Source organism: Ctenopharyngodon idella, chromosome 8 (genome assembly GCF_019924925.1).
Source record: "Ctenopharyngodon idella isolate HZGC_01 chromosome 8, HZGC01, whole genome shotgun sequence".
NCBI lineage: Eukaryota > Metazoa > Chordata > Actinopteri > Cypriniformes > Xenocyprididae > Ctenopharyngodon > Ctenopharyngodon idella.
This window is the reverse complement of record NC_067227.1, coordinates 19985124-20011614: the sequence shown is the minus strand read 5'-3', so window position 1 is coordinate 20011614 and position 26491 is coordinate 19985124. Positions and strand designations below refer to the sequence as shown.

General features: G+C 37.5%; 1 protein-coding gene across 2 annotated transcripts in view; it reads left to right on the top strand.

The window, feature by feature from the left end:
- Window positions 1–26419, top strand: part of aopep (aminopeptidase O (putative)) — a 92000-nt gene extending 65581 nt beyond the window's left edge. The window contains exons 14-17 of one of the 2 annotated variants that reach the window (XM_051901841.1): window positions 6722–6838; window positions 17777–17863; window positions 19172–19327; window positions 26176–26419. In XM_051901841.1, the coding sequence (XP_051757801.1) occupies window positions 6722–6838; window positions 17777–17863; window positions 19172–19312 (345 nt within the window). In that variant the 3' untranslated portion in view covers window positions 19313–19327; window positions 26176–26419. The remainder of the gene's footprint in view (window positions 1–6721; window positions 6839–17776; window positions 17864–19171; window positions 19328–26175) is intronic. The other variant, XM_051901842.1, reaches the window with a different exon arrangement.
- Window positions 26420–26491: the final 72 nt, after the last annotated feature.

The window sequence follows — 26491 nt, the reverse complement described above, 5'->3', positions numbered from 1 at the left end:
AGAGAGTCAATAAATCATTATGTCTACATTTCTATGAACATAATTCTTTCACTAGCAATTTGTCGAATTGCTAATGTTTTTGGGTAGTAAAACAAAATGTCAAGCAGTGACAGTATGAACTGCTATTCGTCACTCTAACTATGTTAGAGCATTTTTTCTGTATTTTTCTGTATTATGCAAGATGTTTTTATGAATTGAGAAACTACATGGAATATTTGTACTTTTAAAAATCTATTCACATAAAAGTAAACTGGAAAGAGGGTAAATGGTAATTAAAATGTTTTAAAAATGAAACAAAAAGGTGACATTTACAGCCTCTAAAAATTTGTATTTTTCGTAGGGTTTTACCTAAAACTTTGAGATGATAAAGTCCATGTTGTTTTACAACTCCCCATTTATGTTAGATTAATTAATGGGTAAATTTTTTTGTCAGATAAAAAAAAAAAAAAAAATCTTCACAGAACCTGACTTATTTTAATTCATTTAATTTTAGATTTATATTCCAGACACGTTTGAAACACAGACGCACATTCAGTGAATAAAAGGTAAAGAACATTTGGCCTTTTTCCTGTGTTTGTGGAACATGTCACTGGTTTCCTATGCGATTTTACTCCAAACTGTCACTCAGTCTGAATGAACATAAAACTTTTTGTAAGAACATTGTTAGTGTAATTGAAGGGAATTTCCCTCTGTACAGGATAACACACACTACCATATTGCAGTCCATGTTTGAACTGAATACCTTCATACATAAAAAGTACTTTTCCTTTTATTTGTTTCTTCTTTTTATGGTGTTTGCAAAGGCACTTACAGCAAGAGTTCACCCATAAATGAAAATTCTGTCATTAATTACTCACCCTTGTGTCGTTATAAACTGTGAAACAAAAAAGGAGACATTTTGAATATTGCGCTTGGACTTGCTGCTTGTACTTTTCCATACAATTCTAATGAATGGGACTGAAGCCTTCAAGCCTCAAAAAGTACCCAAAGACACAGACAATAGACACAATAGAAGTAATCGTATGGTTTCAGAAGACTTGAAATATGGCGCATGAGTTGTATGAACTTCTTTTATGATGTTTTATGGTGCTTTTTGTCATTTTAGAGCTTGACAGCCCCAGTCTCCATTTACTTTCAATTAATTGAAAGAGATTGTCTGCAAAAATCCACAAAAGAAAGTTATACAGGTTTGGAGCAACATGGGGGTGAGTAAATAATGACAGAACCTTCATTTTTGGCTGAACTTTCTCTTAAAACTATCCCTGTAGATGCAAGCATTGGGTTGTCTGTAGCTTGTGTAGAAATAATGGTGGCAGGGTGTGTCTGTGTGTGTGTTCTTTCACTTTCCACAAACAGAAACATAATCTCAGCACCTATGAGTCACGGTTCTTCTTTACCCACCACATCGTCCTCTTGCCTCTTGCTCACAGTTTTTCCCCCCCTTATAGGAGACGTCGGGGAAGTGATAAATTCTGTCTGTCCTCTCTACAAACTCTGAGAGAGTCTAAATTGCGTCTTTTTGACTTCCATTGAAAGGGTTTTTGGAGACGTTCAAGTATTTTATTAAGATTACTCTGTTAGAAGTGGCGGGATACTGTACAAATGACTAAAACAGAGGCGACTGAGATGAAATAAGGCAAAGGAAAGCTCTCCTGATTTAAAAGTACATAATTTTTCATTAAGCTCCTCGCTCTGTTTATTTGCGCACTGCTAACTTTTCCATGGCTTTAATGGACACTGCATGAAAAGAGTCTTTCATGTGGAGAGAAATGAAAAAGGCAGCGGAAAACCAAATACACATTCGGCCCAGAGTGACTGCATGTGTGGAGCTGTGCTCGTGGAGAGAGTCTTATGGTTGACGGGATGTTCGTATGGCTCACAGAGGCAAGTGTGTTAATGGCGAATGATGAATTTCAGGGTTTTCTGTTTGATTTGGCCCAAATGACAAAATGATGAATTCAGGGTTGGAAAACAATTAGGCCTTGAGCAAGTGCTGAAAGCCTATCACGCAAGAGTTTCTAGCCTGTGATCTCACCAAATATCCACTTTGTCCTGTTCCATCGGCGTGTGTTTGTTCTAGGAGTGGAGATGTTCACCTCTGCTTCCTGCTGTCTGGAGCTCACTCATGTACAGTATTACAAGGGTTGATGACGAATATGAATGTTTTATTTTAGATTTAGGTTAACACACATCAAGTTCTTAAAAATGTATTATTTATTATACTATGGTTTTGAAAACTGTTATACCAAGTTTTAATTCAACGACTCTAAATAAAGATTTTTGTTTTAAATCATGAATTAGTAATATTATAAATATCATTACGTTTTGGGGTGTTGTACCACAGCCTGATCTAACCTATATGAATATATTATCTGAAAATATTATCTGTTATATTAAGATATTCACTGACCTGGACACATAGTCATAAGGGTAAATGATATCATGGTATCATTTCCTGTTGTATGCTTTTTTCTGCATGTTAGTCACACCACATGCATTTGGTGGACAGAAGGTTTTCGAATCTCATTAAGCAGTGAAGCAGGTTTGTTAAAATATTGTTTCTAAGAAATAATAATAAAAGATTTTCATTATTTTTTTTTTTAATTTTCAAAATGTACATAAAAACAACAAAAATATGCATTGTAGAAAAGCTGTATTTAAGTAGTTGTATGAATGAATTGCATTTTAATGTTTTCTTTTTTTTTTTAGTTAATCAGTAGGACAAAAAAAATTAACGTCATTGACCCCCTTCCCCCTCAAAAAAAAAAAACCCTCAGCAGTCCGGTCAAAACAGTCAAAAACCAAACAGTCAAAAACCTTTTTGAAACCAAAATCCAGTCCTCAACTTCCTCCTTGGGTCAAACCAAGTGATGGAAAACCCCGTTTTGCTTTTTGCAGAGTGATGTATTGTGGGAGGGTGTTTCCCCCGGATAGCTGATCACCTTGTTTTCTTTTCTGCCCTGTTTTTGACAAGATGAGTGGACTTGGGCACAGCAGGGCTGTTTGTTCCCCTGTGTGGAAAAGTTTTTACTGCCATCTCGAAACAATTGCCATTCCCTGAGGCAAATTGAGTGTGGAGGAGGGCTTTCGTCTCCCTTCTATCTTTTATGACTTTAAATTCCTCTCGTCTTTCAAAGAGCGGCGGATCCGAGGATCTTGGGTGGGCCTGTGAATGCCTCTTAATGACAGAGCGGAGGTTGAGGCGGTGATGCACCCGCTTATCGGCCGAAAGTGAGAAGTCTTTGCTTTCCACCACATTAATTCTTCACAGCAGATTTGAGTGTGAAAAACAGTTGACCCTTGCCACTTATTCTTCAAAGCGCGATGACTTTATTGGGTTTCTCACGGTCAAATTACTAAGATTTTGCTTTTGACGCAGTTATTTTGTCCTGGGTTCTGGTTCTTTTAAGGCCTTGAATGGCCGAGAGCAGTCAAGAGTGAAATAGTTCCCTCTTTCAGTAATGTAGACAAATATAGTTCTTATTTTGGTTAGGCGGGTGAAGCATTACATTTCCTAACCATTTTAGGGAAGGATATTTCAACGGATCGAGACGTTGATGGAGTTGCGTCCACGAGTAGTGATTTGAAAATGCTAATGATAATGATTGTTGCTTACTTCATTCACCATATTAAGGTGTAACTAATTTACTACAACAGGAACTGCGGATAAGAGATGTCCCATGCTGAGCAGCGGTGTGTGTGGTGGCTTGAGAGAGTGTGTGTGTGTGTGTGTGTGGGTTTGGCCGGACAGAGAAAGGGAAGTGGCACAGGAGGGAGGAGACTGTGCATCACTGCTCTACAGATCCTGATGTGATAATGGAGTAATAATAGCAGGCCTGCCACCACCCATCTCCTACCACATCAGTCTTTCTGCCAGCTCTCTCTCTCTCGCACTTTCTGTCTACGTGTCCCTCGCTCACTCCACCATTTCCCTTTTCCTGCTTCTCTCTCCATCTCCAGCCTCAGTCTGCTCTCTCTCCCTCTCTCTCCAGAAATGCTACAGTAAAAACCTGTTCATTGGTTAACTAAGTTACTTTACCATTTAGCATGTAGTGAAAATTGTATTAGATCTATAATGGGACAGTCGATTTTAATTTTCAGCAAAATCCTGTAGAAATAATGGTTTATATTTTTAGAGATTGCATTTTATGCGTTATATATTCAACAGTTATATTTAATAATATATAAACCTTGTTTATATATTATATTCAACAAGACCACACATGTACGTTTACTATGTTTACTAAATATATATGTGTAAAATATTTTATTTTAACTTGTTTGGTGAAATAATGTTTAAATTGTTAAAATATAAGGCAATGCTTTAGTATGGGGAACACATACTCACTATTAACTATGACCTTTCCCTCAATAAACTCCTAATTTACTGCTTATTAATACTTAGTAAGGTAGTTGTTGTAGTGGTTATGTTCAGTTAGAATATGGTCATGCAGAATAAGGCATTAATATGTGCTTTATAAGTACTAATAAGCAGCCAATATGCAGACTAATAAGCAACTAGTTAAAAGTGATAATTGTTCCCCATACTGAAGTGTTACCAAAAATAAAAAACAAAGATGTTCACAGAAGTTGCATTTTATTTAAATATTCAGGTTTCTTCTTACTTTTTTGTTATCATTTAAGTACATTTAGGTGTTTTGTTTAACATTTTGTTGATTAGTTCATGTTTACTGCATTATTTTTGTGTCATTTTTATGATAAGGCAAATTTTGATTAACTTTAATTCATTATGTGCTCTTCTGACTGTGTTTGTAGTTGCAGAATCAGTATATTTTAAGAGACAAGACATTTTTAATTTTAATAGTTCAGGTAGATATTAACATTATATCAGTTAATGAATTATCTCATAAAGTGTAAAATATGCAGGCACTAAAGTGGCATCCTGTAACACCTGAGACAATTTCTGGCAATTACAGCTGCATTTGTTACCATCAATTTTGATAGTGTTTTTAACATAAGATAAAAGCAACAGGAGAGAATTTTCTTGCTCTGTCTTCCTTCTTATACGCACACACACACCCCAAATAATATAAGCATGCTGTCAGGTCAGCGATATTCTTGATTATTTCGCTCTGACTCATGTTGTGCCTTTATAAATGCTTGTCGGCATGTGTTATGAGGATGACTCATAATTTCTGTCATGGCTTTCAAAGGGCAGCACAATTTTTTTTATAATATCATGGCAATGTACAGCAAATGGGGCTTTTCATTTTTACCTGTCTGAGACTGTTGTGACTTGCTTCTTTGTACGATTTCTTACGTCTGGAATGTTGAGTTTTAGCGACTGAAAGATGGGCTAAAACAAGAGTAAGCAGGCTAAGAATTAAAAAAAGAAACATAATCCCATGTAAATATAGCTATTTCATGCGATAATTGGTTTAGGTCTGATTTCCATACTGCAAGATGAGACTTTAAAGCATCTTTCCAGCGCTCAAATCCCAAAGCATTCCTTCCCTCCATTAGCTGTCTATACTCTAGAAACCATTATGCAGAATTTGCTTTTTCGAAAAGTGAGAGAAATGTGATTTTCTTCTTATTCTGAAGATTATCAGAGGAGCTCTTTTAAGGGAGGAAGATTTAATTATTTCCTCTCGCTCTCGTTCTACCTCGCTGGAATCCTCTTCCCACTCCGAGCTTGTGCTCGAAACGTGCTTCTCTTTTCCTGCTCGGCTCTCTGATGCTTTTCCAAGACACCATTGATGTCTTATTCAACCTTCTGAAGATGCCATCATGGTTCATGAATGTTATTTTTGAGGGCATTTGAAACCTGTAAATTATTTTGTGGTGTGTTTTATCTGAGCCTTTGTCTATGTGTCAGATTGTGTCCAATCAAGTCTTACTTAAATTATGAATTAAAAAAAATACCACATTGAAAATCTAGGTTTCTAAATAAAATTGAATTCTAAACAATATAAACAGAAAGTATTATGATTTCGAACATTCGGGGAAAAAAAAAAAAAACATTACTATGTATGAAGAAGAAATATTTACTGTATGATTATTCACTCTTTCACTAATAACTAATCAAATAAATTTAGATTTTCTAAATGTATTATTTTTTTGGTCAACTTGACATTTAATTTCTTTTTCAGCAATATTAAAATATTATTAAAATAAATTACAAATATAAAATAATAGTGTCAGTGTCACATGATCCTTCAGAAATCATTCTAATATGCTGATTTGGTGCTCACAAAATATTTATTATTATCAATGTTGAAAGCAGTGTTGTATGCTTAATATTTTTGTGGAAACATACTTTTTTTTTTTTTTTTTTTTTTTTTTTACAAAAGAACAGCACATTATAAATGTCTTTACTCTCAATTTTGTTCAATTTAACGCATCTTTGTTCTATAGTTAGTTGTAACTTTTTTTTTTTTTTTTTTTTTTTTAAACTACACACCCCAAACTTTTGAATAGTCTATATACACACACACACACACACACACACACACACACACACACACACACACACACACACACACACACACACACACACACACACACACACACAGAGAGAAAAAGAGGCGTCATGCCCATTTAAACTGAGAATTTTTAAGCCAAATGGATTTCAATGCAGCTTCCAAAAGACAAAAAAATTTATTTTTTAAAATGGTGCCCCCTTGTATATACATATGGACCCCACTGTATATGTTAGCTATATAAAATTATTCACAACCCTTTTGTTTTTCTGTTTCAGTTGAGTCCAGAGCAACTGGTGCTTCTGTTGGAGTTTCTTCTAGAGGAACCAAAGCTGAGTCTGTCCACGCTAAGACTCATTCAGACTACTTATAACCTACAGGCCCAGGATGCTGAGGTAATCAACACTCCTACATATATTTCCACCACACGCTGTTACACCAATACTGCTTATTCAAATGTATATTTATATTGATGAGACCACAAAATAGTCAACAGTCTCAATAACTACATTGAATTCTTGGTTGAGACAATCGGGAAACTAAAAAGATTAAACACATCTGTTATATGGCTTCAGTGCATATAACAGATCATATTAGTGTCTTAGTAGTTCATAGTTGTTTTCTTTATAATCTTTTCAGTGTTAAAATAGTTTCTTCTATCCCAGTTTAATATGCAAAGACAACTATAAGTAACCATTTTTATGAGTTTGGAGGTGTTCAGGAGAACTATTTGAAAAAACAATCATTATTTTTCATTATATTGAACAGGAAAAGTGTTTTTAATACCTTCTTTCTTTTGCTGTTTCCTCTCCACACCTTTTTAAATATTGACTGGAGGCAGGCTGAATTCATTTGTCACGTCTCCACCAACACCTCTTATGTTCACAGCTGAAAAACCACACCAATCCATCAGTCTTATCATTTTATGTTGTTCTCGTTCTTGAGTTTGTATACTGTAACACTAATACCGCTGACATTTACTCTTCTACCCCAGTGAATAAGTTGCTTGCATTTATTTGTAAGTAATCTCATCATTCTGTTTAAGATAGAGAGGTTTCGAAAATATCATGTCTACTTGAATTCCCTGAAACGTCCTCTCGCATGGCCGTATCAGACGAACGCAAGTGAAGCTATCTGATTTCTCCCAGATTATGTGGAGAGTTTTCTTCTTAAGACGTACAGGGGTTTCGGGCCGCGCACTGCTCTCTTTGAGAAGCGCACGCTAGCCAAACGCTAACCTCTGTGGTATTTGCCTCCTGATTCAATTACTATCCCGGCAGCCAATTAGGCCACTTTGTGATTCTTAGTCAATTCAGAGGAGGCCAGCTTCTGTTTGGGAGCAAATTTTGGCAGGCCAGCAGTGACCTACCACAACGTTCTTTTGAAACGAAGCACTATTTGGCAGCACGAAAGATGTAAGATAATATGAAATGGTGACCACAGTAAGTCCCAGACTGCCACAGTTAGTTTCAAACCGAGGCCCAATGGGAGGTTTTCATCAAGACCTTCCAGGAAAAACAAAAGGCCCTCTAAAAATAAATCAGGTTATTACTACCACGTGCCCCTCCCTCCGTCCCACCCGCTCTCTGGCTTCTTTTCTCTGCTGCTGCTCCCAGGCTCCGATGGTCATCTTTTCTTTCAGACAGATTTAATTCTCCTCCCCGCTATAGCCATTTTTTACCATCCTGAAGCACCGTCGCCATTTATCCTTCTTTTTCCTTTCGTGAATTGCTGCTGACACATAATTTTCATGTTTTAAAATAGACGTGAATCCTTATTAGCTGTGCATAATTATTAGCTCAGCATGAAGATCGCTTTAAGGTCACAATAAAGTTGAGAGGTGTGGTCGGCGCCACTCAGTCTATGTGGGTCATGACTGGGCGTTGTTCTAACATAAGAAATGAATCACTGGATATTTCATAATTAGTGGTACTTGCAAAGGCAAGCATGGCCATTAATATTGCTCACACTAAGGGTTAGGGATTTAAACAAACCCCTAACCCTGAGTATTAAACTCGTCATGACTCGTTTACAGACGTAAATTATGCCTCAGATTGTGTGGCTTGTTGAAGAGAGGTGTGCTATTTACTTTTGTAAAGTGATCAAACTTGTAATTTTCACCTGGTGTACAATAAAATGGGTGGAAACATCCTGTAGATTTACGATGATGGAGGGTTCTGAGGCATACCTACTGTAGAGACCAGAATATCATTGAGAACTGGGGGTGGGATCTTTTGACTGGACCTGTTAGCAACCATCTAACAAACAGCCAGTGTAGCTTGGCAACCACCTACAACATTGTATCATTCTGGCAGTTTTGCATGCATTTAGGCCCCGTTTACACTAGTGCGTTTTCGTTTTAAAACGGCGTTTTAAAATGAAAACGAACCTCGTCTACTCTGGCGTTTCCACAGCGTTTCAGAAACGATTTTCGTCTACACTACACGACCGAAAATGCATGTCACCGTTCACGCACACTGGGCATGCGCGTACAAGTGTAAAGGGTTAGTTCACCCAAAAATGAAAATTCTCACCCTCATGTCTTTCCACACCCGTAAGACCTTCATTCATCTTCGGAACACAAATTAAGATATTTTTCATAAAATCCGATGGCTCAGTGAGGCCTGCATTGCCAGCAAGACAATTAACACTTTCAATGCGATTTCAAAACACTGCTTCATGAAGCTTTGAAGCTTTACGAATCTTTTGTTTCAAACCAGTGGTTCGGAGCGCGTATCAAACTGCCAAAGTCACACCCCCCAGTGGTGAACCATTGAAATTTCGAAACACTTATGACGTAATGAAGCCTCATTTACTGAAATCACGTGACTTTGGCAGTTTGATATGCGCTCCGAACTACTGATTCGAAACGAGATTTGTAAAGCTTCGAAGCTTCATGAAGCAGAAGTCGTTATTGTTTTTTTGGCACGCATAACATTAAGGTTGAACCACTGTAGTCACATGAACTGTTTTAAATACGTCTTTAGTAGCTTTCTGGGCATCTGAAAGTGTTAATTGTCTTGCTGGCAATGCAGGCCTCACTGAGCCATCGGATTTTATCAAAAATATCTTAATTTGTGTTCCAAAGATGAACGAAGGTCTTACGGGTGTGGAATGACATGAGGGTGAGTAATTAATGACAGAATTTTCATTTTTGGGTGAACTAACCCTTTAACTGCACAGTGGCTGCTAAAAATGAAAACAAAGCTAGCAAAGATTGCAGTTCGGTCTCCATGTTATTGTTTACATGGTCGTCAAGGATACGCAGTGCAAACGTGGGCAGCCACGCCATCGTTTTCAAAAGTCTCTGTTTTGGTCCTTTTATACTGAAACGCAACCCCGGTGTTTTCTAATTAAACGGGGTCTGCAGCGTTTTCGAAATTTTCCGTTTTCGAAGTTCAAAAACACCGGCGTAGTGTAAACAACAGGCGTAACCGTAGCAAAACCTATGCGTTTTAAAATGAAAACGCACTAGTATAAACGGGGCCTTAGTAAGGAACCATCTGGAAATGCCCTCACAATCAGCCAGTATCTAGCAACTACATAGTAACAACTGAGAACACCTTACCAACTACACAGGCAAGCACCACTAGTTTTTTGTTTTCATCATATTTTCTTGAGAAAATGTAATAATTTAGGTTTTTTTTTTTTTTTTTTTTTTATTTGACTTGAGTGTTTTAAAAGTTTATCTTCAACAACCCAGCTGAAACTAACATTTGTGTGTTTGTGTTTGGGGATAGTTTGTTTATACGTGAGTTATAAGGGAATAAGGAAACTATGATGCATTTAGAAGAATACTAGAGGGTCAAATTTAGGACACGATTCAAGTTAATCCGCCTTCAGTACAGCCTCCATTCCATTACACAATATCGTACTTCAGAACCCTGCGTAGGAGTTTTTTAGGTGTTTGAACAGTATTTGGGATGGATTCCGCTTAGATTAAGCATGCCAATCAGGAGAGAATAGCACCTCTCAGTCCTTGGCGCGTCATGTGTGCCGTGTATTTCGTGCGAGCTCAGGCAAAAGCGTGAGGGCTAAGCGTTGTGGTATGCTGTTTCATGTGAGGACTCGTGCGCGTGAGTGCGAATACCATCTGTTGGTCAGGCACACAGAACGCATTGTATCACAGCTACTCTCAAAACCCGGTCACAAAGTTCACACGGACAGCCAGCCAGGAAGAGAGCGATTGATAAAAGGCATATCAGAAGTCTTCTAGATGTGCTCTGTAATAGTGTGTGTGTTCCTAAAGCCAGGAAACATAACATGGGCTGCTTGATGAGAGATCAGATGACACCCGTTGCATTTGAAAAGCATTTATTGGAATCCAAACAATACGAAACAGTGACAAAATAAAATAAGAATCTTGTTCATTTACCACACTTGCTTCTACAAGTCTTTGAGCTCTTTTGTCATGACTTGTGTTTCACAGGATTCGTAAGTGCAATGCTGTAGATGAGCTACCGAGAAAGTTTAGTATGTCAGAGAATCCAAACATGGAGCTGATAATGTGATGCAAACGTGGAAATGTATTCATTTACAAATCATGCACTATGGTAAAAAATGTTTTGATGTTTTAATATAATATTGTACAAGGAGCCAAGTCTTTATTAATCGATAATCTAGCCCTGTAATCATCATTTTATATGAAAAGGATTAAAAATGCTTGCAGTTTTACTGCCTCTAGTTTTCATTTCTGTTGGAAACTACAGTGATTGGTATGTATTGGTACATTTTGCAAAAATGTAGGTAGAGGTTTTTTCTTGGAAACCGGGTTTCGGAACAAGTAGTTACAAGTGATTCTGAAAATGGCACACTTGGTTTTCCTCAAATATCTTGCTCTTCGTATATGAGAGCTCCTCTTTAGAGAGTGTGAGGATGCGTTTGCACATGTACAGGCCTTTAAATGATGATTTGGGCATGTATTGTGTTAATTACTGTGGGGGCGTGCGCTCGTTTAGAATAATCCTTTTTCCTCAACATTAGAGGGAGAATAATGTGTGTACGCACCTGGAAATTTTGCGTGGGAACTTTTTCTGTACTCAATAATTAATGAATGAGACCCAATGACTGTAACTCATTTCACTACATTAAAACTACAAGAAAGCATTAACAAAATAACTTAAATGCACAGTAATTAAACTCCCAGATCAAACTGGGACTTCTGGGATGTTCTTTTCCCAGGGTGACGTGACCCACAACATTTAAAGGTTGCGCCTTTGACGTATTATGAAATATTGCATCACTGGTGATAAATGACCTGAGGCTTTTGTGTGGTTATGATTGAGCCTCTGTAGTCCTGCCATCTGCTGTTTCAGGAAGTTCTTGTAAGGCTGGCATATCTCAGTGTGGGCATAATGTCACCATGTGTCCAACATGGCTTAACCTACTCGTTTTAAAAGGCACGTATTGGTATATTAGCATGTGACCGTTTGAAAATAAGCTTGTGCATGCATGGCTATGGGTTTTCGTAATTGAAATTATGTGCATGTGTGTCGCTGTGCCCTCCTCTGTGCCCCGTATAGACCCGGCAGCTGCAGAGAGGATCAGAGTTGAGCTGCATTCCTGGGGAGACCCCTGAGGCAGGACAGCTGCAGTGTGCCTGCCTGCGTCTCTCTCTCCCTCTCTCCAGAGATGCAGTAATTACACGGGACATTCCACAATTTATTACTGCAAGCATACGTGTACATGCACACAGAAACGCTCCCACAGATGCAGAGTGTAATCAATGATGCTCATGGCATGTTACTTTAGCTGTGGACACACAGAGGTCAGCCAATAGTGATCAGACATACAGACCTCACTTTAAAGGAACAGTGCACCCAAAAATGAATGAATGTCATCATCTACTCACCCTGATGTCTTTTGAAATTCCTATGATTATGTTCTGCACAAAACGTGATATCTTACAGAATGCCCAGGCTGCTCTTTTCCATACAATCTCTGCATTCATTTATACATAATTCCCTGCTACACAGTATGCAAAAAGCAACAAATGAACAATATGTACTGCATCTGTTCTGAAGTGTGCAGCTAGTCTTTGCTGTCCCATGAGGCCACTGGCTCTAAGAGGCCATTTGATTTGAAAAGTTGACGACTAATATCTATAATTAAATATATGCACAACTGTTCAAATGTTTGGGGCTGGTAAGACAATGTAATGTTTTTGAAAGAAGTCTCTTATGCTTACCAAGGCTGCATTTATTTGATCAAAAATACAGTAAAAACTGTAATATAGTATATTATTCCAATTTAAAATATCTGTTTTCTATTTAAATATTTCAAAATATGTCATTTATTTCTGTGATGGCAAAGCTGAATTTTCAGCAGCCATTACTTCAGCCTTGAGTCTCACATGATCCTTTAGAAATCATTCTAATGTGCTGATTTGATAATTGATTTGTTGAAAATAGTTGTGCTGCTTAATATTTTTGTGGAAACAGGATGATTTTTTTTCAGGATTCTTTGATGAATAGAAAGTTCAAAAGAACAACATTAATTGGAAATAGAAATCTTTTGTAAAGTGTCTTTACTGTCACTTTTGACAAATTAATGCGTCCTTGCAGAATACAGTTATTAAACGGTTAGTTCGCCCAAAAATGAAATTCCTGTCATTAATTACTCACCCTCATGTCGTCCCAAACCCGTAAGACCTTCGTTCATCTTCGGAACACAAATTAAGATACTTTTGATGAAATCCAAGGGTTTCTGATCCACACATAGGCAGCAATGTAATTGTACCTTTTGAGGTCCAGAAAGGTAAAAAAGACATTGATAAAAGAGTCAACATGACTACAGTGGTTCAACTTTAATGTTATGAAGTGACGAGAATACTTTTTTTTGTGCAAAAACAAAGCAAAAATAACAACTTTACTCAAACGAAGGTTGTACGGGTTTGGGACGACATGAGGGTGAGTGCTTAATGACAGAAATTACATTTTTTGGGGGGGTGAACTAACCTTTTTTTTTTTTTTTTTTTTTTTAAATCTTACTGACCCCAAACATTTGAATGGTAGTGTATATACATTTCTATAATTAAATTTTTTATTATTTAATATAAATTAAATATTGTATTATTTTAGTTAAATCATATATTATATATTATATAATGTGTTCAAATGCATTTAAATTTATTACCTAAAAACATCCATCCAGTAGTCCATACTATTCATATGCTAGACTTAAAGCTTTATGCAAGAAACAGACTGAAATGGCAGTAATTGGATGAATTATCCCTTTAAGCCACCAGATCATCATTCAAGCAATTTTTCTCTCACATTCACTCTTAAATCCTTCTTCTTCCCGTCAGTTTTAATGAGTTAGCTACCTGATGCTATGTGCGTATTAAGTTTATTGGATTCTTCAAGTGTCCTCAGGTTAGGTTAATGTAGGTCAGGCTGTCTGACTGAACAAAATGTCTTCCTGTTGTGGGAGTTTAGATCAGTGTTATCATTAACTCTACTGTTACCACACCCCAGGCGAGATGAACCTTTATCCCATACACACAGGTTGCTTGTTGTTTGTGTCTAGACAGACGCACACTAGGCCCGCTATTCTGTGTGTGTATCTGAGGATTTGCCTTACTGCTAATTATTGATGTGTTTTTCCTCTAGTATGTGACTGTCGTCACTGTGGCTTCTGTGGGCTCCGAGAGGTTCTGTGACCCTGACGGGAAAGGATTTTGGTCTTATTCTGTTTGTGTGTGTTCTTGTACATGTGGTTTATGACGACACAAATGTCTATAATGACATAGGTATTACAACATAAACATGGTTTGTGAGGATACTTCCTGTGTCCTTGTAAACCAAATGGCTTAAAAAAACATACTAAAATGTTTGTTTGTTTGTTAAATTCAAAAAATGCCAAAAGTTTTCTGTGATAGGTAGGATTAGGGGGATAGAATATGACTCGTCTATGGAGTCGCTGTAAACCACATATACAAGTGTGTGTGTGTGTGTGTGTGTGTGTGTTTTGCAAGTCTTTCACAAGTTAACAATTCCCAGCAAGCCAGTAGTTCAAATTTTGTACTTGCCTGCCAACATTTTCACTAAAAAAATGCTAAATTGCAACATTTTTGTGCCAGGGAAAACAAATGTTATATATATTGATTTGATTTCTCTTCTGAAATTTGTTGTGCGTCCCAAAACCTACAGTATATTTTCACATCAAAACCGAAAGCAAACAAAAAATCAAAACATATTTTACATCAGACATTACAAATATCTATTTTATTTAGCTTATTTCATTGAAAGTTACATTTTCTTTTTTAAAAGTTCATGATAGCTATAAATTCAAAAATAGACAGCATACTGTGCAAAAGATATGGTCATAATTTAACACATTCTAACTTTCTGAATATTTGATTTATTTTTATTTAATTTTCTTTCTATAAAAGCTTAGTTGCTTTTCCGTATTTGATTCAAAGAGCACAAGCCACTCGCATCATCATAAATCAAGCCAGTCAAATATTACCAGTCACAAACATTTTGTTCCTCTTTAATTCACTTTGCTGGCTTACCAACGGAAAGAAGTTGCCATATAGATTTCTGATCTATGAATATGCTGCCACAGATTTCATATAGATGTCTGATGGTAAATTTTCCACTGAGGTAAAAGTTAGTAGATGTGTGACAGTCTCTGGGCTTTTCTTTCCAGTAGAGCAATTGTACTATATCTTTTGATTGTATTCGCTTGTTATATAAAAAGCAATTTTTTAAAAAGCGAAGTTTTATCTACTCGCTAAACCACCTTTATTATTTGCATTTAGCACTTGGCGAGTGTTAATTTTGTGAAACTGACTTAACAGTGGAGACTGAAATCATGTCTGAGCATACTTTTGCATGAACAGCAGTTGATTAAACAAAAGCATGACAGAACATCTGACACGTGAAAGAGAAAAAACAAAACAAGAAACAACAGCGATCAACTGAAATGATAAGGTTTGCAGGCAGGTAAGGACAGAGGAGAATGTGAAAACCTCATTCCTCGTAAATGCATGATGACATTCGAGCGTGTTGCTTAAATAGATGGTGATTTGTGACCGGAAGGCTCTTTGCAGTGCCGCTGCTTCCTGTTGTTTTTCTGAGTCACTTCACACCTCGTCTTAAAGCAAACATTCTCACACACTTGTACACACACTCACACAATCTAACTTCATTAATCATTAAACTGCCTGCCACCTTCAAGCCCCGCGAGCTCCTACCCATTCAGCTTCAATTAAACCCCTGCTGCGTGTGGGGGAGCGAAAGAGAGGCGTAAAGACATGAAATGGGAGCGAGAGACTTTGCTTAAGATCACTAACATGCTTGTTATGATGCAGAACTATCATGTCCAACCTCTGAATCAGGGCATTCACTTAGGCAAAATTGAAAGCATTTGAGGCATGATGTTAGTTACCACAAAAAACAAATCATCTGTTCTTTAAAAAAAGCAAAAATCTGGCTTACAGTGAGGAGTTATAATGGAAGTGAATGGGGTCAATGCATAAACGTTAAAGTACTCAATAGTTTAGACACAAAACGCAACTGAACATGTTAACTTCGAATAAAAGCTTCTGCCAAATGCATAAACATGATGTTAGTGAAAGAAATCACTTTACCTTTTTTCTTTTTTTGTCTGAATTTACAACTGTGTCGGTATGACAAATTAACCCTAAAATGACAAAAAATTCATGGTTTAAAAAAAACTTGATACATTTTAATAGAAAAATTAATTCAAGTGCTTTTATAAAATTATAAGTTTCACGTTTCTGCTTTTAAAAATTGGCCACATTCACATTGTAACTGCCTTACTGTAACCTTGATTTTTGCTTTTTTTTTTTTTTTTTTAACCCTCTGGTGCTTTTCGGTCATTTTTGAGCGAAAAATGTTACCTTTTTTTTTTTTTTTTCTAGAATTTTTTACTCCCATCAGAATGGTACAAAACTTGGTAAAGGTTTTAGCACTTGCTATGTAACTACAAAAAAAAAAAAAAAATCATGAACATGATTCGAAAAGGTTAAATGTTCCTGAAAAAAATAGTAACCCTTGTGCTCCTCACGGTCAAAAATGACTGCATTGGAAATGAATGGGAGACGAATTTCATATAGTGAAAACTTTTGGTACTGCACCCAAACAAAATCTTACTGAAAGCCCATTTTTTTGAGATATCAAGCTCAAATTCGGAACACAACTTTAAAACTGCAAGAAAATCAAAGCCATAAATCTAGAGTAAATGTGTTTTTGAAAATATATATTTCACATATAAAAATTGAAAATAGTATTTTTGTGCATTTTTTATAACAATAAACGTAAAATTCTGTAACTTTTTTCAAGTTAACTTTTTTAAACTTTTTTCAGTTAAGCAATAATTTGCCAAGTGTCCTTTTTAAAAAGAGACCAAATTAATTCTGTGTTCTAAAGCATTCAAAATACATGACAGTTTAAGTTGGAAATTTCATTTTCAGGTCCAAGCTCAAAAAGTGAATAACTGGATTATAACTACAGTCTAAATATAATTTACTACCATAAAATTCCCTAAAAATACTAAATATTAAATAAAAAAACATTATCGAACTAAAATATAGTATATTCATTTCATTTAAATTAAAAGAAATAAATAAAAAAAAAAGCACCAGAGGGTTAAACAAGAAAAAGAGGAACTTTTTGTGGTACTCTCTTAAAATGAAGGTTCTATATTGGATTTGATGTTTCCATGAAGAACCCTTAACATCCATGGAACCTTTTCATTGCACAAAAGGTTCTTTTTCTTTGTAGTGGAAAAGGGTTTTTGATTCTTCCATGGCATCACAGTGAAAAAACGTTCAGAACCTTTATTTTTAAGAGTGCACATTAGGCCACAAACGCTGCTGATTGAGCTTGTACTGAACCTGGAAAATTCCTTTAAAATACAGTTGTCACTCCTAAAACTTTTGAGTGTGCCAGTGATACAAAAATGTAATAAGATCTCCCAGGCGTGTATGAGGTCAGGCTTTGGGCCGTGCTCAGCGCTGCTGTTGTTAGGTCACTGTGAGGAAAGAGCTGAATGACAGCAAAGAACCAGAAGGGGAATGAGAACGAGGGAGAGACAGAGCCAGTCTGTGATCTCTCCGCTCTGCTGCGCTAACACAGCCTCCATTTATACACAAGAGAGAGAGAGAACATCAAGCATAAACAGAGCACTCACCTCCACTGACACACGACTGATAACAAAACTACAGAGTCATGTGCTTTCCCAGATTTCCCCATATGCGTGTGATTCTTGCAGGTGGTGACGTCCAGTGAGCTCAGTGTTATTATTGAGCTGTTGGGCTACTTTCATCTTGTTTAATCGCTTTCTATCTGTCTCTTTCTTATTAGGTGAAACATCGCTGGTGTGAACTTGCGGTCAAGCATAAACACACAGCGGCATACCGAGACGTTGAGCTCTTTCTGATTCATGACCAGGTACATGAGTGGTTCTCTAGCGCTCTGTTCCCAAACCTAATGAGCTGTCTTTATAGGCAGCCTTTTAAGGCATGTTCATATCACATAGTCTGTTTCAGAAGCTATTTAACTTAGTTTTTTTTCTGTTTTTTGAGAAGGAGGCATTACATGTAGCCTTCACATAGAAGACAATCCTAGAAAACAGTGCACTGAGCTATAAAATGGATTATAGAGTGCAACAGTGCCCACTTTTTCAGCAGTTTTGGTTCCAGAAGTATAAACAACCTTCATTAAAGTGTTATAAGCCATGAACCAAGCCAACCAGCTACGTGGTGAATCAAAACATTACAAACATCTGGAGAAAAAAAAAAAAATACAAAGGTTCAAGACTGTGTACTTAGAGTGTTTTTACACCTGCCCAAACGAACCGCACCAAAGGGGATAACGAACTCTAGTGCGATTCAACTGAACTAAATGAGGCAGGTGTGAAAGCACCCATAAAGGATTAGTTCACTTTCAAATGAAAATTAGCCCAAGCTTTACTCACCCTCAAGACATCCTAGGTGTAAATGATTTTCTTCTTTCTGATAAACACTCTGAGATATTTTAATAAATATCCTGACGCATCCGTGCTTTATAATGGCAATGAACGGGACCCACGAGTATGAGCTTAAGAAAGTTCTTCCATCCACTTCCATTCATCATGAACGTACTCCACACGGCTCTGGGGGGTTAATAAAGGCCTTCTGAAGTGAAGCGATGCATTTGTGTAAAAAAAATGATCCATATTTAACAAGTTAAGTAAAATATCTAGCTTCCGCCAGACCGCCTTCCGTATTCAACGTACGAAGAAAGTGTAAAACTCTTGCAGTTCAAAAAGCTTACGCTGTACGTCCATGCCTTCCCTATTCAGTAGTAGTTTACACTTCCTTTGTAACTTCAATACGGAAGGCGGTCTGGTGGAAGCTAGATATTTTACTTTACTTCATACTTCATAACTCATTTGAAAGTGAAATCTTTAAGGCATAATGTGGGCTCACGACTTCAACGGATGTATATACCATTGATTAACAACTTCGTAGCTCACAGTACGGCTGTCTAAAAAGATTTCTAAGTCATCATTAAAAATCTATTTCCCTATGGATAAAACTGAGTTTTTACTTCCAGAACCCGACTAATATTTCACTCAAGATGCTGCCTTGGAAGGGAGCTGCCTGTGTAGGTAGTAGGCAGTAAGCGAGCTCACTAGGTTTAGGAACAGAGCTTAGATCTCTTTCCCTTATAAAGAATACTTCTTGATTCTAGTGTGTGTGTCTGTGTGTACGGCAGGCCATGGGTGTGTATTTGTACGGTGAGTTGATGGTCCAGGAAGATGCCCGGCAGCAAACATTAGCACGCCATTGTCTATCCATCATTAAAGATGACATGGACCAATCAGCACGCGGCGTTGTGGAGGAAATGATCCTCTGAATTCAGACAAATCAGGTAAGAGTGTCTCGTCCCCTCTGACCTTTACTGTAGTTTGAAGTCAAAAACGATCAGCTTATTCTGGAAATTGTTCCACAATCAGCTCATGCCGTCTCAACCTGCACCGTCAACAGATTTTAATGGCTGAGTAACAGCGTGTCCCATTACTTGGTTATTTTTGGACACGTTTAACAAAAAAAGTTGTATATTATGTAAGAGTTCCTTTGAAAAAAATTCACTCAGTAGCCTGAGAGATTCAGAAGTCATAAAAAAGCCCTTTTGTTTTTACTCCCCACATTAATAAAGATCCACTCCCCGTGTCCTGGCCACCACCACATTCACATTCTTCCAGAAGCTCCCGCCTGCTTCTTCTGCACTTTTCCAGGAAGCCTGTCGAAATCTGTTTGTATTATGATGAATTCGGAATGTGCTCCTCAAACAATTCCCAAGCACCAGAAAAGAAACGGGTCAGCAGCTTTTTTTCACGGCTTTAGGAGAGAGGTGGATCCCTGTGTCCTCACTATATGAAATTCCTGCCTCCGCAAGGGAGGGATTCCCTGGGTCCACATAATTTGTTGCTTCCTTAAAAGCTGTGGAGGACTGATATATGGTGGTAACCATGAACGGAAGAAAGGGTAATTGTCTGGCTTTGAAGCCACCTATCTCACCATCACGCCAAGATATTATTCTGTTTAACCGAGAAGCACGGGCCACTCATCAGCCTATGGAAAAGAGACAACTTATGGATAAATCCATTAGTCGTCTTGCTCCAGTGTTTTTGGTGAAGCTGTGGTGCTTTTAATCTGCCGACAAGACAGTTTTATTTGTTTGAGGACTCATAGGAGAGCAGCTTTTCCAAGACGTTGTGGTTTATGTCACTTGACTTGGATGAATCACGCCGGTCAAAGCGATTATTCTGCAATTTGTGCAGCGCTAATGCAGCATTTTCATTCTCAGAGAGCCCGTTTGTCTTCAGAGGTCAGCGTCTAGCCGGTGTCAATAAATCTTCGGTACACATTGGGCGCCTGCCTTGCTCGGACGTGCCTTGAAATGTGGTAAATTCTGATAGCAGATTACACCTGTTGTTTTGAAGTACGCCAAACAGTGTCAGGAAAAGCTATTAGACCTGAATAATGGGTGTTGTGCTTAGGTTTTTTAGTTTTTGGGTCGATGATGTGTCACTCGCCTAATAATTTATACTTTAAAAATGCAGTTCATGCATACAATTAGTTAATTACACCTTTTCTATTATTAGAATTTTTTTTTTTTTAAAGATATATTTTATTTTTGGGAAATAAATAATGTGATAAAACTGTCAAAATGTTTTGATATGATGAGGAAAAAATGTTTTAAAATTTAAGTAGTTTGACAATCTTTTATTTCTTTGAAAAAAATATTGTATTAATATTTTAATAAAACTTAATTGCTTAATATTTGAAAGTCAACCAACATGCATACAACTGTCAAAGAGAGGATAAAGCTAAAATATAAAAAAGCTCATTAAAAAAAATTTCACAAATGTCTTTGAAAATAGTGCTATATATTAAGATGTACACTCACATGTATTTATAATACATGATATATTTAGGATATAAGGTAATATATATTTTTACTTGGTTATACCACATGACATTTTGTTTTATTGAATTTCATTCAATTGAAACTTTTCTTGAAAATTGTATAAATGTTTTTCAAAAAACTTGAATTTATCATTAAAACATACATTTGCTACGGTGCATATTTTAAACTGGATTTTAATCGATTTTTTTTCTTTTCATATACAGTCGTACACATCATTGGTTCTTTTTCTTTCTTCAGCTGCGTTTGAAATCTGATAAAATAAACCTCCAGACAGACCGTTTTCAAAATAAAGAATTCCCTTCATTCCTAGATGTTAAAAGCAGCCATAGTTCTTGACTCAGTCTGCCAATTACAGTCAGTGTACTTCAGAAACAGTAAAAATATCCCACAAGTGTAAGAGAACTCTTGAGAAATGAGTCAGGCTGAAATCTGAACGTTGGAGTCGGTGGAGTTTGGAGGCCTGTGAAATGCGTCTTGATGGGGATAATGAGAGACATATCCGCGGCCCAGCCAAGCGTGCTCAATCGCAGGAGAGCAAGAGGATCTGCAGGTTTTGCCTTTCATGTTGCTGGCTGTGTGGGTTCCTGGCGTGCTGATTTGTGACTTAAGATAAAAATCACATTGCCAGGGATTACCACACAACCGCCGCTCGGACGGCTGCTATGGCAACCAGAGGCACCGTCTTAACGCAGCTCGAGAAAATAAAAATAAAAGAAGACATGGCTTTTCTCTGTGGGCCTCCGACAGGATGACAAGAAAATGCAGAGGAGGAACGCTTCCCTGCCGACAAGCGGCGTGGGTGAACGAGCGCGTACGCATGAGTGTCGAGGAGAGACTCTCAGAGCAGGTGCAGAGCTTAGCTGATTGGTGAACAGTGATTGAACTCTTTGTTCACAGTGGCTAAGTTCTGCACCTGATGAGAGGATGACAGACGAAGAGAGACCTCTGGGAATGGCTTTTCCCCTCTTTTCTTCAACCCGTTGCAGATGTGAAGTGCTAAAAGTCTAATAATAATTATACATTCACATGTGAAACAAGTTAGAGAAATGGAAGACAACTTGAAAGTCTCTGGAGGGTGTCTGTAGTTTAGTTTGTATTGTAAGACATTCTTCATGCCAGTCTTTACCAATGAGGGTCTATAATACCTAGAGAAAGCCTTCTGTTAGCATTTCTTGGTTGGCGCCAATCAGTTGTCAAGTGGCTGATCGCTCAAGAAAATGACATCATGGTTAGGGATGTGCAAAGAGCATGCATCCTTTAGATAGAAAGTCAGCAAATAATATACTACTGTTTAAAAGTTTGGGGTCAGTAATGCTACTATCAAACTTGGAGTGTAGCATGCTATCACACAGTGTGTTAAAGGGTTAGTTTACCCAAAAATGAAAATTCTTTCATTAATTACTCACCATCATGTCGTTCCAAGACTTTCGTTCATCTTCGGAACACAAATGAAGATCTTTTTGATGAAATCTGAGAGCTTTCTGACTTCTCCATAGACAGCTACACAACTGTAACTTTGACACTTCAAAAAGTTCATAAAGAGATTGTAAAACTAATCCATATGTATTCAGCGGTTGTCCAAATTTTCTAAAGATATTCAATCACTTTTTATGATGAACAGATTAAATTTAGGCTTTTACTCACATATAAACATTGATCAGCGAACATAAACAGAAGTTTCAACCACTTAATTCATATGGATTGGTTTTCCGATCTCTATGAACTTTTTGAAGTGTCAGAGTTGCAGTTGCGTAGCTGTCTATGGAGGGACAGAAAGCTCTCAGATATCATCAAAAAGATCTTCATTTGAGTCCCGAAGATGATTGAAAGTCTTGGAACGACATGAGGCCAAAGTCCCTTTCAAGGAAAGTTTGTTCACTCGGCGGCCATATTTGCGCCTCCGGGCAGCTATTTCAGGCATCCAAGACCAAGTCCTATCTATTTGAATGGGGGAATCCTGAAATCTCAAAATCTGCTTGGCGAACTCACAATTAAACAACATATTTCAAATCAGCAACAAATTCTGACATGAACCGTCCCATAAATGTTGTTTCTTATGCTCAAATAGCGTTAAAAAAATTTATTTTTCAGGCTAGATGAGCCAATGCGCATGTGCAGTCCTAAGTGCAAATCTCAGGTTTCTATGGGAACCGGAGCTTCTAACTGCAGCTGCAGTGACGCAATGACTTTATCAATCAGCGATTGGCAGGACATATTCCGTCATATTGCACGTTGCAGTTTCTCCCATTCATAACTAATATGAGTGAACTGTCTTTCTATATCTATAGTCTTTGATGAGGCTGAGTAATTAATGACAGAATTTTCATTTTTGGGTGAACTAACCCTTTAAGGCTCTCTCCTCAAAGTTGCATCTCTTAATTTATCCTCTTTAAAGCACTGCAGCTAAAATATTAAAATTATAAACCTCCAGAATGCTAATAGTCCAAAGCCTTACACTAGCTACTTTTAAGAGCACTCTAAAGCAAATCAGGCACTGCTAAATCGCTTACTATGATGAATTCATTGCAATTTATGGTTTTTCTCTACTTGTTTTGTCAGAATTACCTTTGTATGACTGGTAATGGAGAAAGATGCTGTTTGCAGCCTAGCAGGCCATGCTAACTTGCCAAAACTCGACCCCTGGTTTTCATACCCTAACATTTTCCAGCATACAGTTCTTTCAGATCCCTCCCATCAGACTGAGAATTCATATATCATTGTGCAAATGTTCTTTGAGGGTTTCTGGAGTAAAATGGAACTTTACTGTAGCAGTGCAGTACGATGCGGTTGCCTTCGTAATGAGCTGATTGTGAGATCCTTCCACGACGAGCATAACAAACACTTGCCGAGAGCGCTCGGGTTGGTATGACAGATGAAGAGCGAGTCTGAGATGGTTGAGATGGTGGAGATGGCTGTAATGAGGGCTGAAAAGAAACAGACTGAGCTAATGGAGCCCACAGTGAGATGAGGAGCCCAGGAGTTATTGTCTTCTCCTCCTCCTCCTCCTCCTCCTCCTCCATAGGCTCAAGCATCTTATAGCGTCACTATGTTACTTGTATGCGAAAAACAAAATGGTTTTGCTCTCTCCTACTGCTGGGCCACAAAATCCACATGAAATCCAGAGGAATTCTGGGAAATGTGGACAGGAGGAGGAATGGAGCAAGACCCGGCCACACAGACCAAAACATCTGCATCTCTGGACTGTAAAAACAGCTCCACTTTTAGCTTTGATGGGTGAAATATGAAAGACAGCAATTGAGACAGGAAGTTGTGCTTAAAAGGACCTCTGCAGATTGAGTTAGCGGACGGCCAGCGGCCAGCATGCCGTCTTCTAAGTCATGACAGATGTACGAGTTAAATATGAAGCTGAGGAGAAGCTGGCCATAAATGACTATATTTAGAAGCTGTTTAAAGATGCATTACCATCCAAGGCTAGTAAAAATGGAATTAGTTGCACGGGCCGTATTTAAAATGTCATTAGGAGATATTTTGTGGGAAATGAAGTGCTAAGCACCTTCAGCTGAAGCGTATTATCCCATATCTGATCCTTCCATCAAGTGGCCCATGCTGAATGTGAGTCATATGTGAGCGTGTGCGAGAGATAGATGGACCTGGCCTCCCGTGCCTACTGAGCTGATTACAGTCCTGTAGAAACACTGGCTCAGTTCAGCAGGAACAGGAGTCTGGTCCACAGACCCCCCACCTCCAGACAACTCGTCTCTCCTGCTTCAGCCTGTACTTGTAGGCTCATCCACACACATGTATCTCACTACATTTTAAATGTGCCTACCTTGGGAGACACATTAGTGATGTTGTTGTTAACAAAATACTACATAACAAAATTACTTGAATGAAAAGCTATTCCCCATCGATTCCCCCAAAACTATTTTAAATAGCATTTTAGCCATTCTTTTATTATACATGCAGCTCTAATAACTTCATATTAATTGAGACTAATTGAGATTAATTTGTTACACAGGGCCATTTAAAATGAAGTTAATTAAAAATAGTAAAAAAAAAAAAAAAAAAAAAGAATTATTTATATGAAAGTTTACGCAAAAGTGTATATTTTAATTTAAAAACTGCATTTTGACTATATGACACAAAAATAGACATGCGTCAGTCACCCAAATAATATAACAGGCTCAGAGTCTAGACCTAATAAAATACATGTTGTTCATATTCTGAACAAGAATCTAGTAACTTTGCTGCATACGTTACAATTTGGTTTGCATTTTTTTGGTCACACTTTAGTTTAGGGTCCAATTCTCATTATTAACTGTCATTAATTACTCACCCTCATGTCGTTCAACACCTGGAAGACCTTTGTTCATCTGCAGAACACAAATTAAGATATTTTAATGATATCCAAGAGGTTTTTCTTTTTTTTTTTCCTCGATAGAAAACAATGAAATGACCACATTCAAGGTCCAAAATAAAATAGTCAACATGACTACAGTGGTTCAACCTTAATGTTATGAAACGACGAGCAGCATGACATGCGTGTGATGCTGACGCAGGAGCTGGCCAATACTAAGCCGGCGTTTGGACAAACACTGAAGCGCTGAACTGTTCACTGCGTCAACTGCGTAGTGTGTACGAGACTGACAGGGCAGAGAGAGAGACGAATTTGTTGAATAAAGTCGTTATTATTTTTGCGCATTTTTTGTTTTTGCGCACAAAAATTGTCGCTTAATAACATTAAGGTTGAACCACTGTAGTCACGTGGACAGTTTTAACAATGTTTTTACTACTTTTCTGGACCTTGAATGTGTTCATTTCATTGCTTTCTATTTAAAAAAATAAACTTGGATTTCATCAAAAACATCTTAATTTGTGTGAAGAAGATGAACGAAGGTCTTACGGGTTTGAAACGACATGAGGGTGAGTAATTGACAAATTTCATTTTTGGGTGAACAAAACCTTTAACTATGACTTTTGCCTCAAACTCCAAATTACTGCTTATTAATAGTTAGTAAGGTAGTTGTTAAGTTTAGGTATTGGGATGTAGAATATGGTCATGCAGAATAAGGCATTGATATGTGCTTTATAAGTACTAATAAACAGCCAATATGCATGCGATTAAGCAACTAGGTAATAGTGAGAATTGGACCCTAAACTAAAGTGTTACCTTCTTTCTTTTATGTAAAGCACTTTGAATTACCATTTTCTATGAAATGTGTTACATAAATAAACTTGTCTTGCCTTGATACATTATTTCCGATGTCTTGACCGTGAATCATTAGGTTTCACGTTGTAGTGATTCTGGCTCTTCTCTTTTGCAGGTTTCAGATCTGTCTGGTGTGCAGTCACATGTTCAACTCAGGGAAATCAAGCAGGATCCCACCGTCACCTGCTCACTGTTGCTCAGAGAGAACAACCAATGGAATATGCACAAAAACAATCTATCATTAGAATTGTTTTCCATCATTGCACAATTCAGTGTTTAAGCTAGAAGACATGAAATAAAGCCAACATGTCCTACTTTTGTATTGTCAGAAAGAAATAAAAACAAATACAGTACTCAAATGTATGTGTCATTCTGAAGTATTAGAGGGTTGGGCTACCTGAACTGACCTGAACCACACCAAGGTACAACTT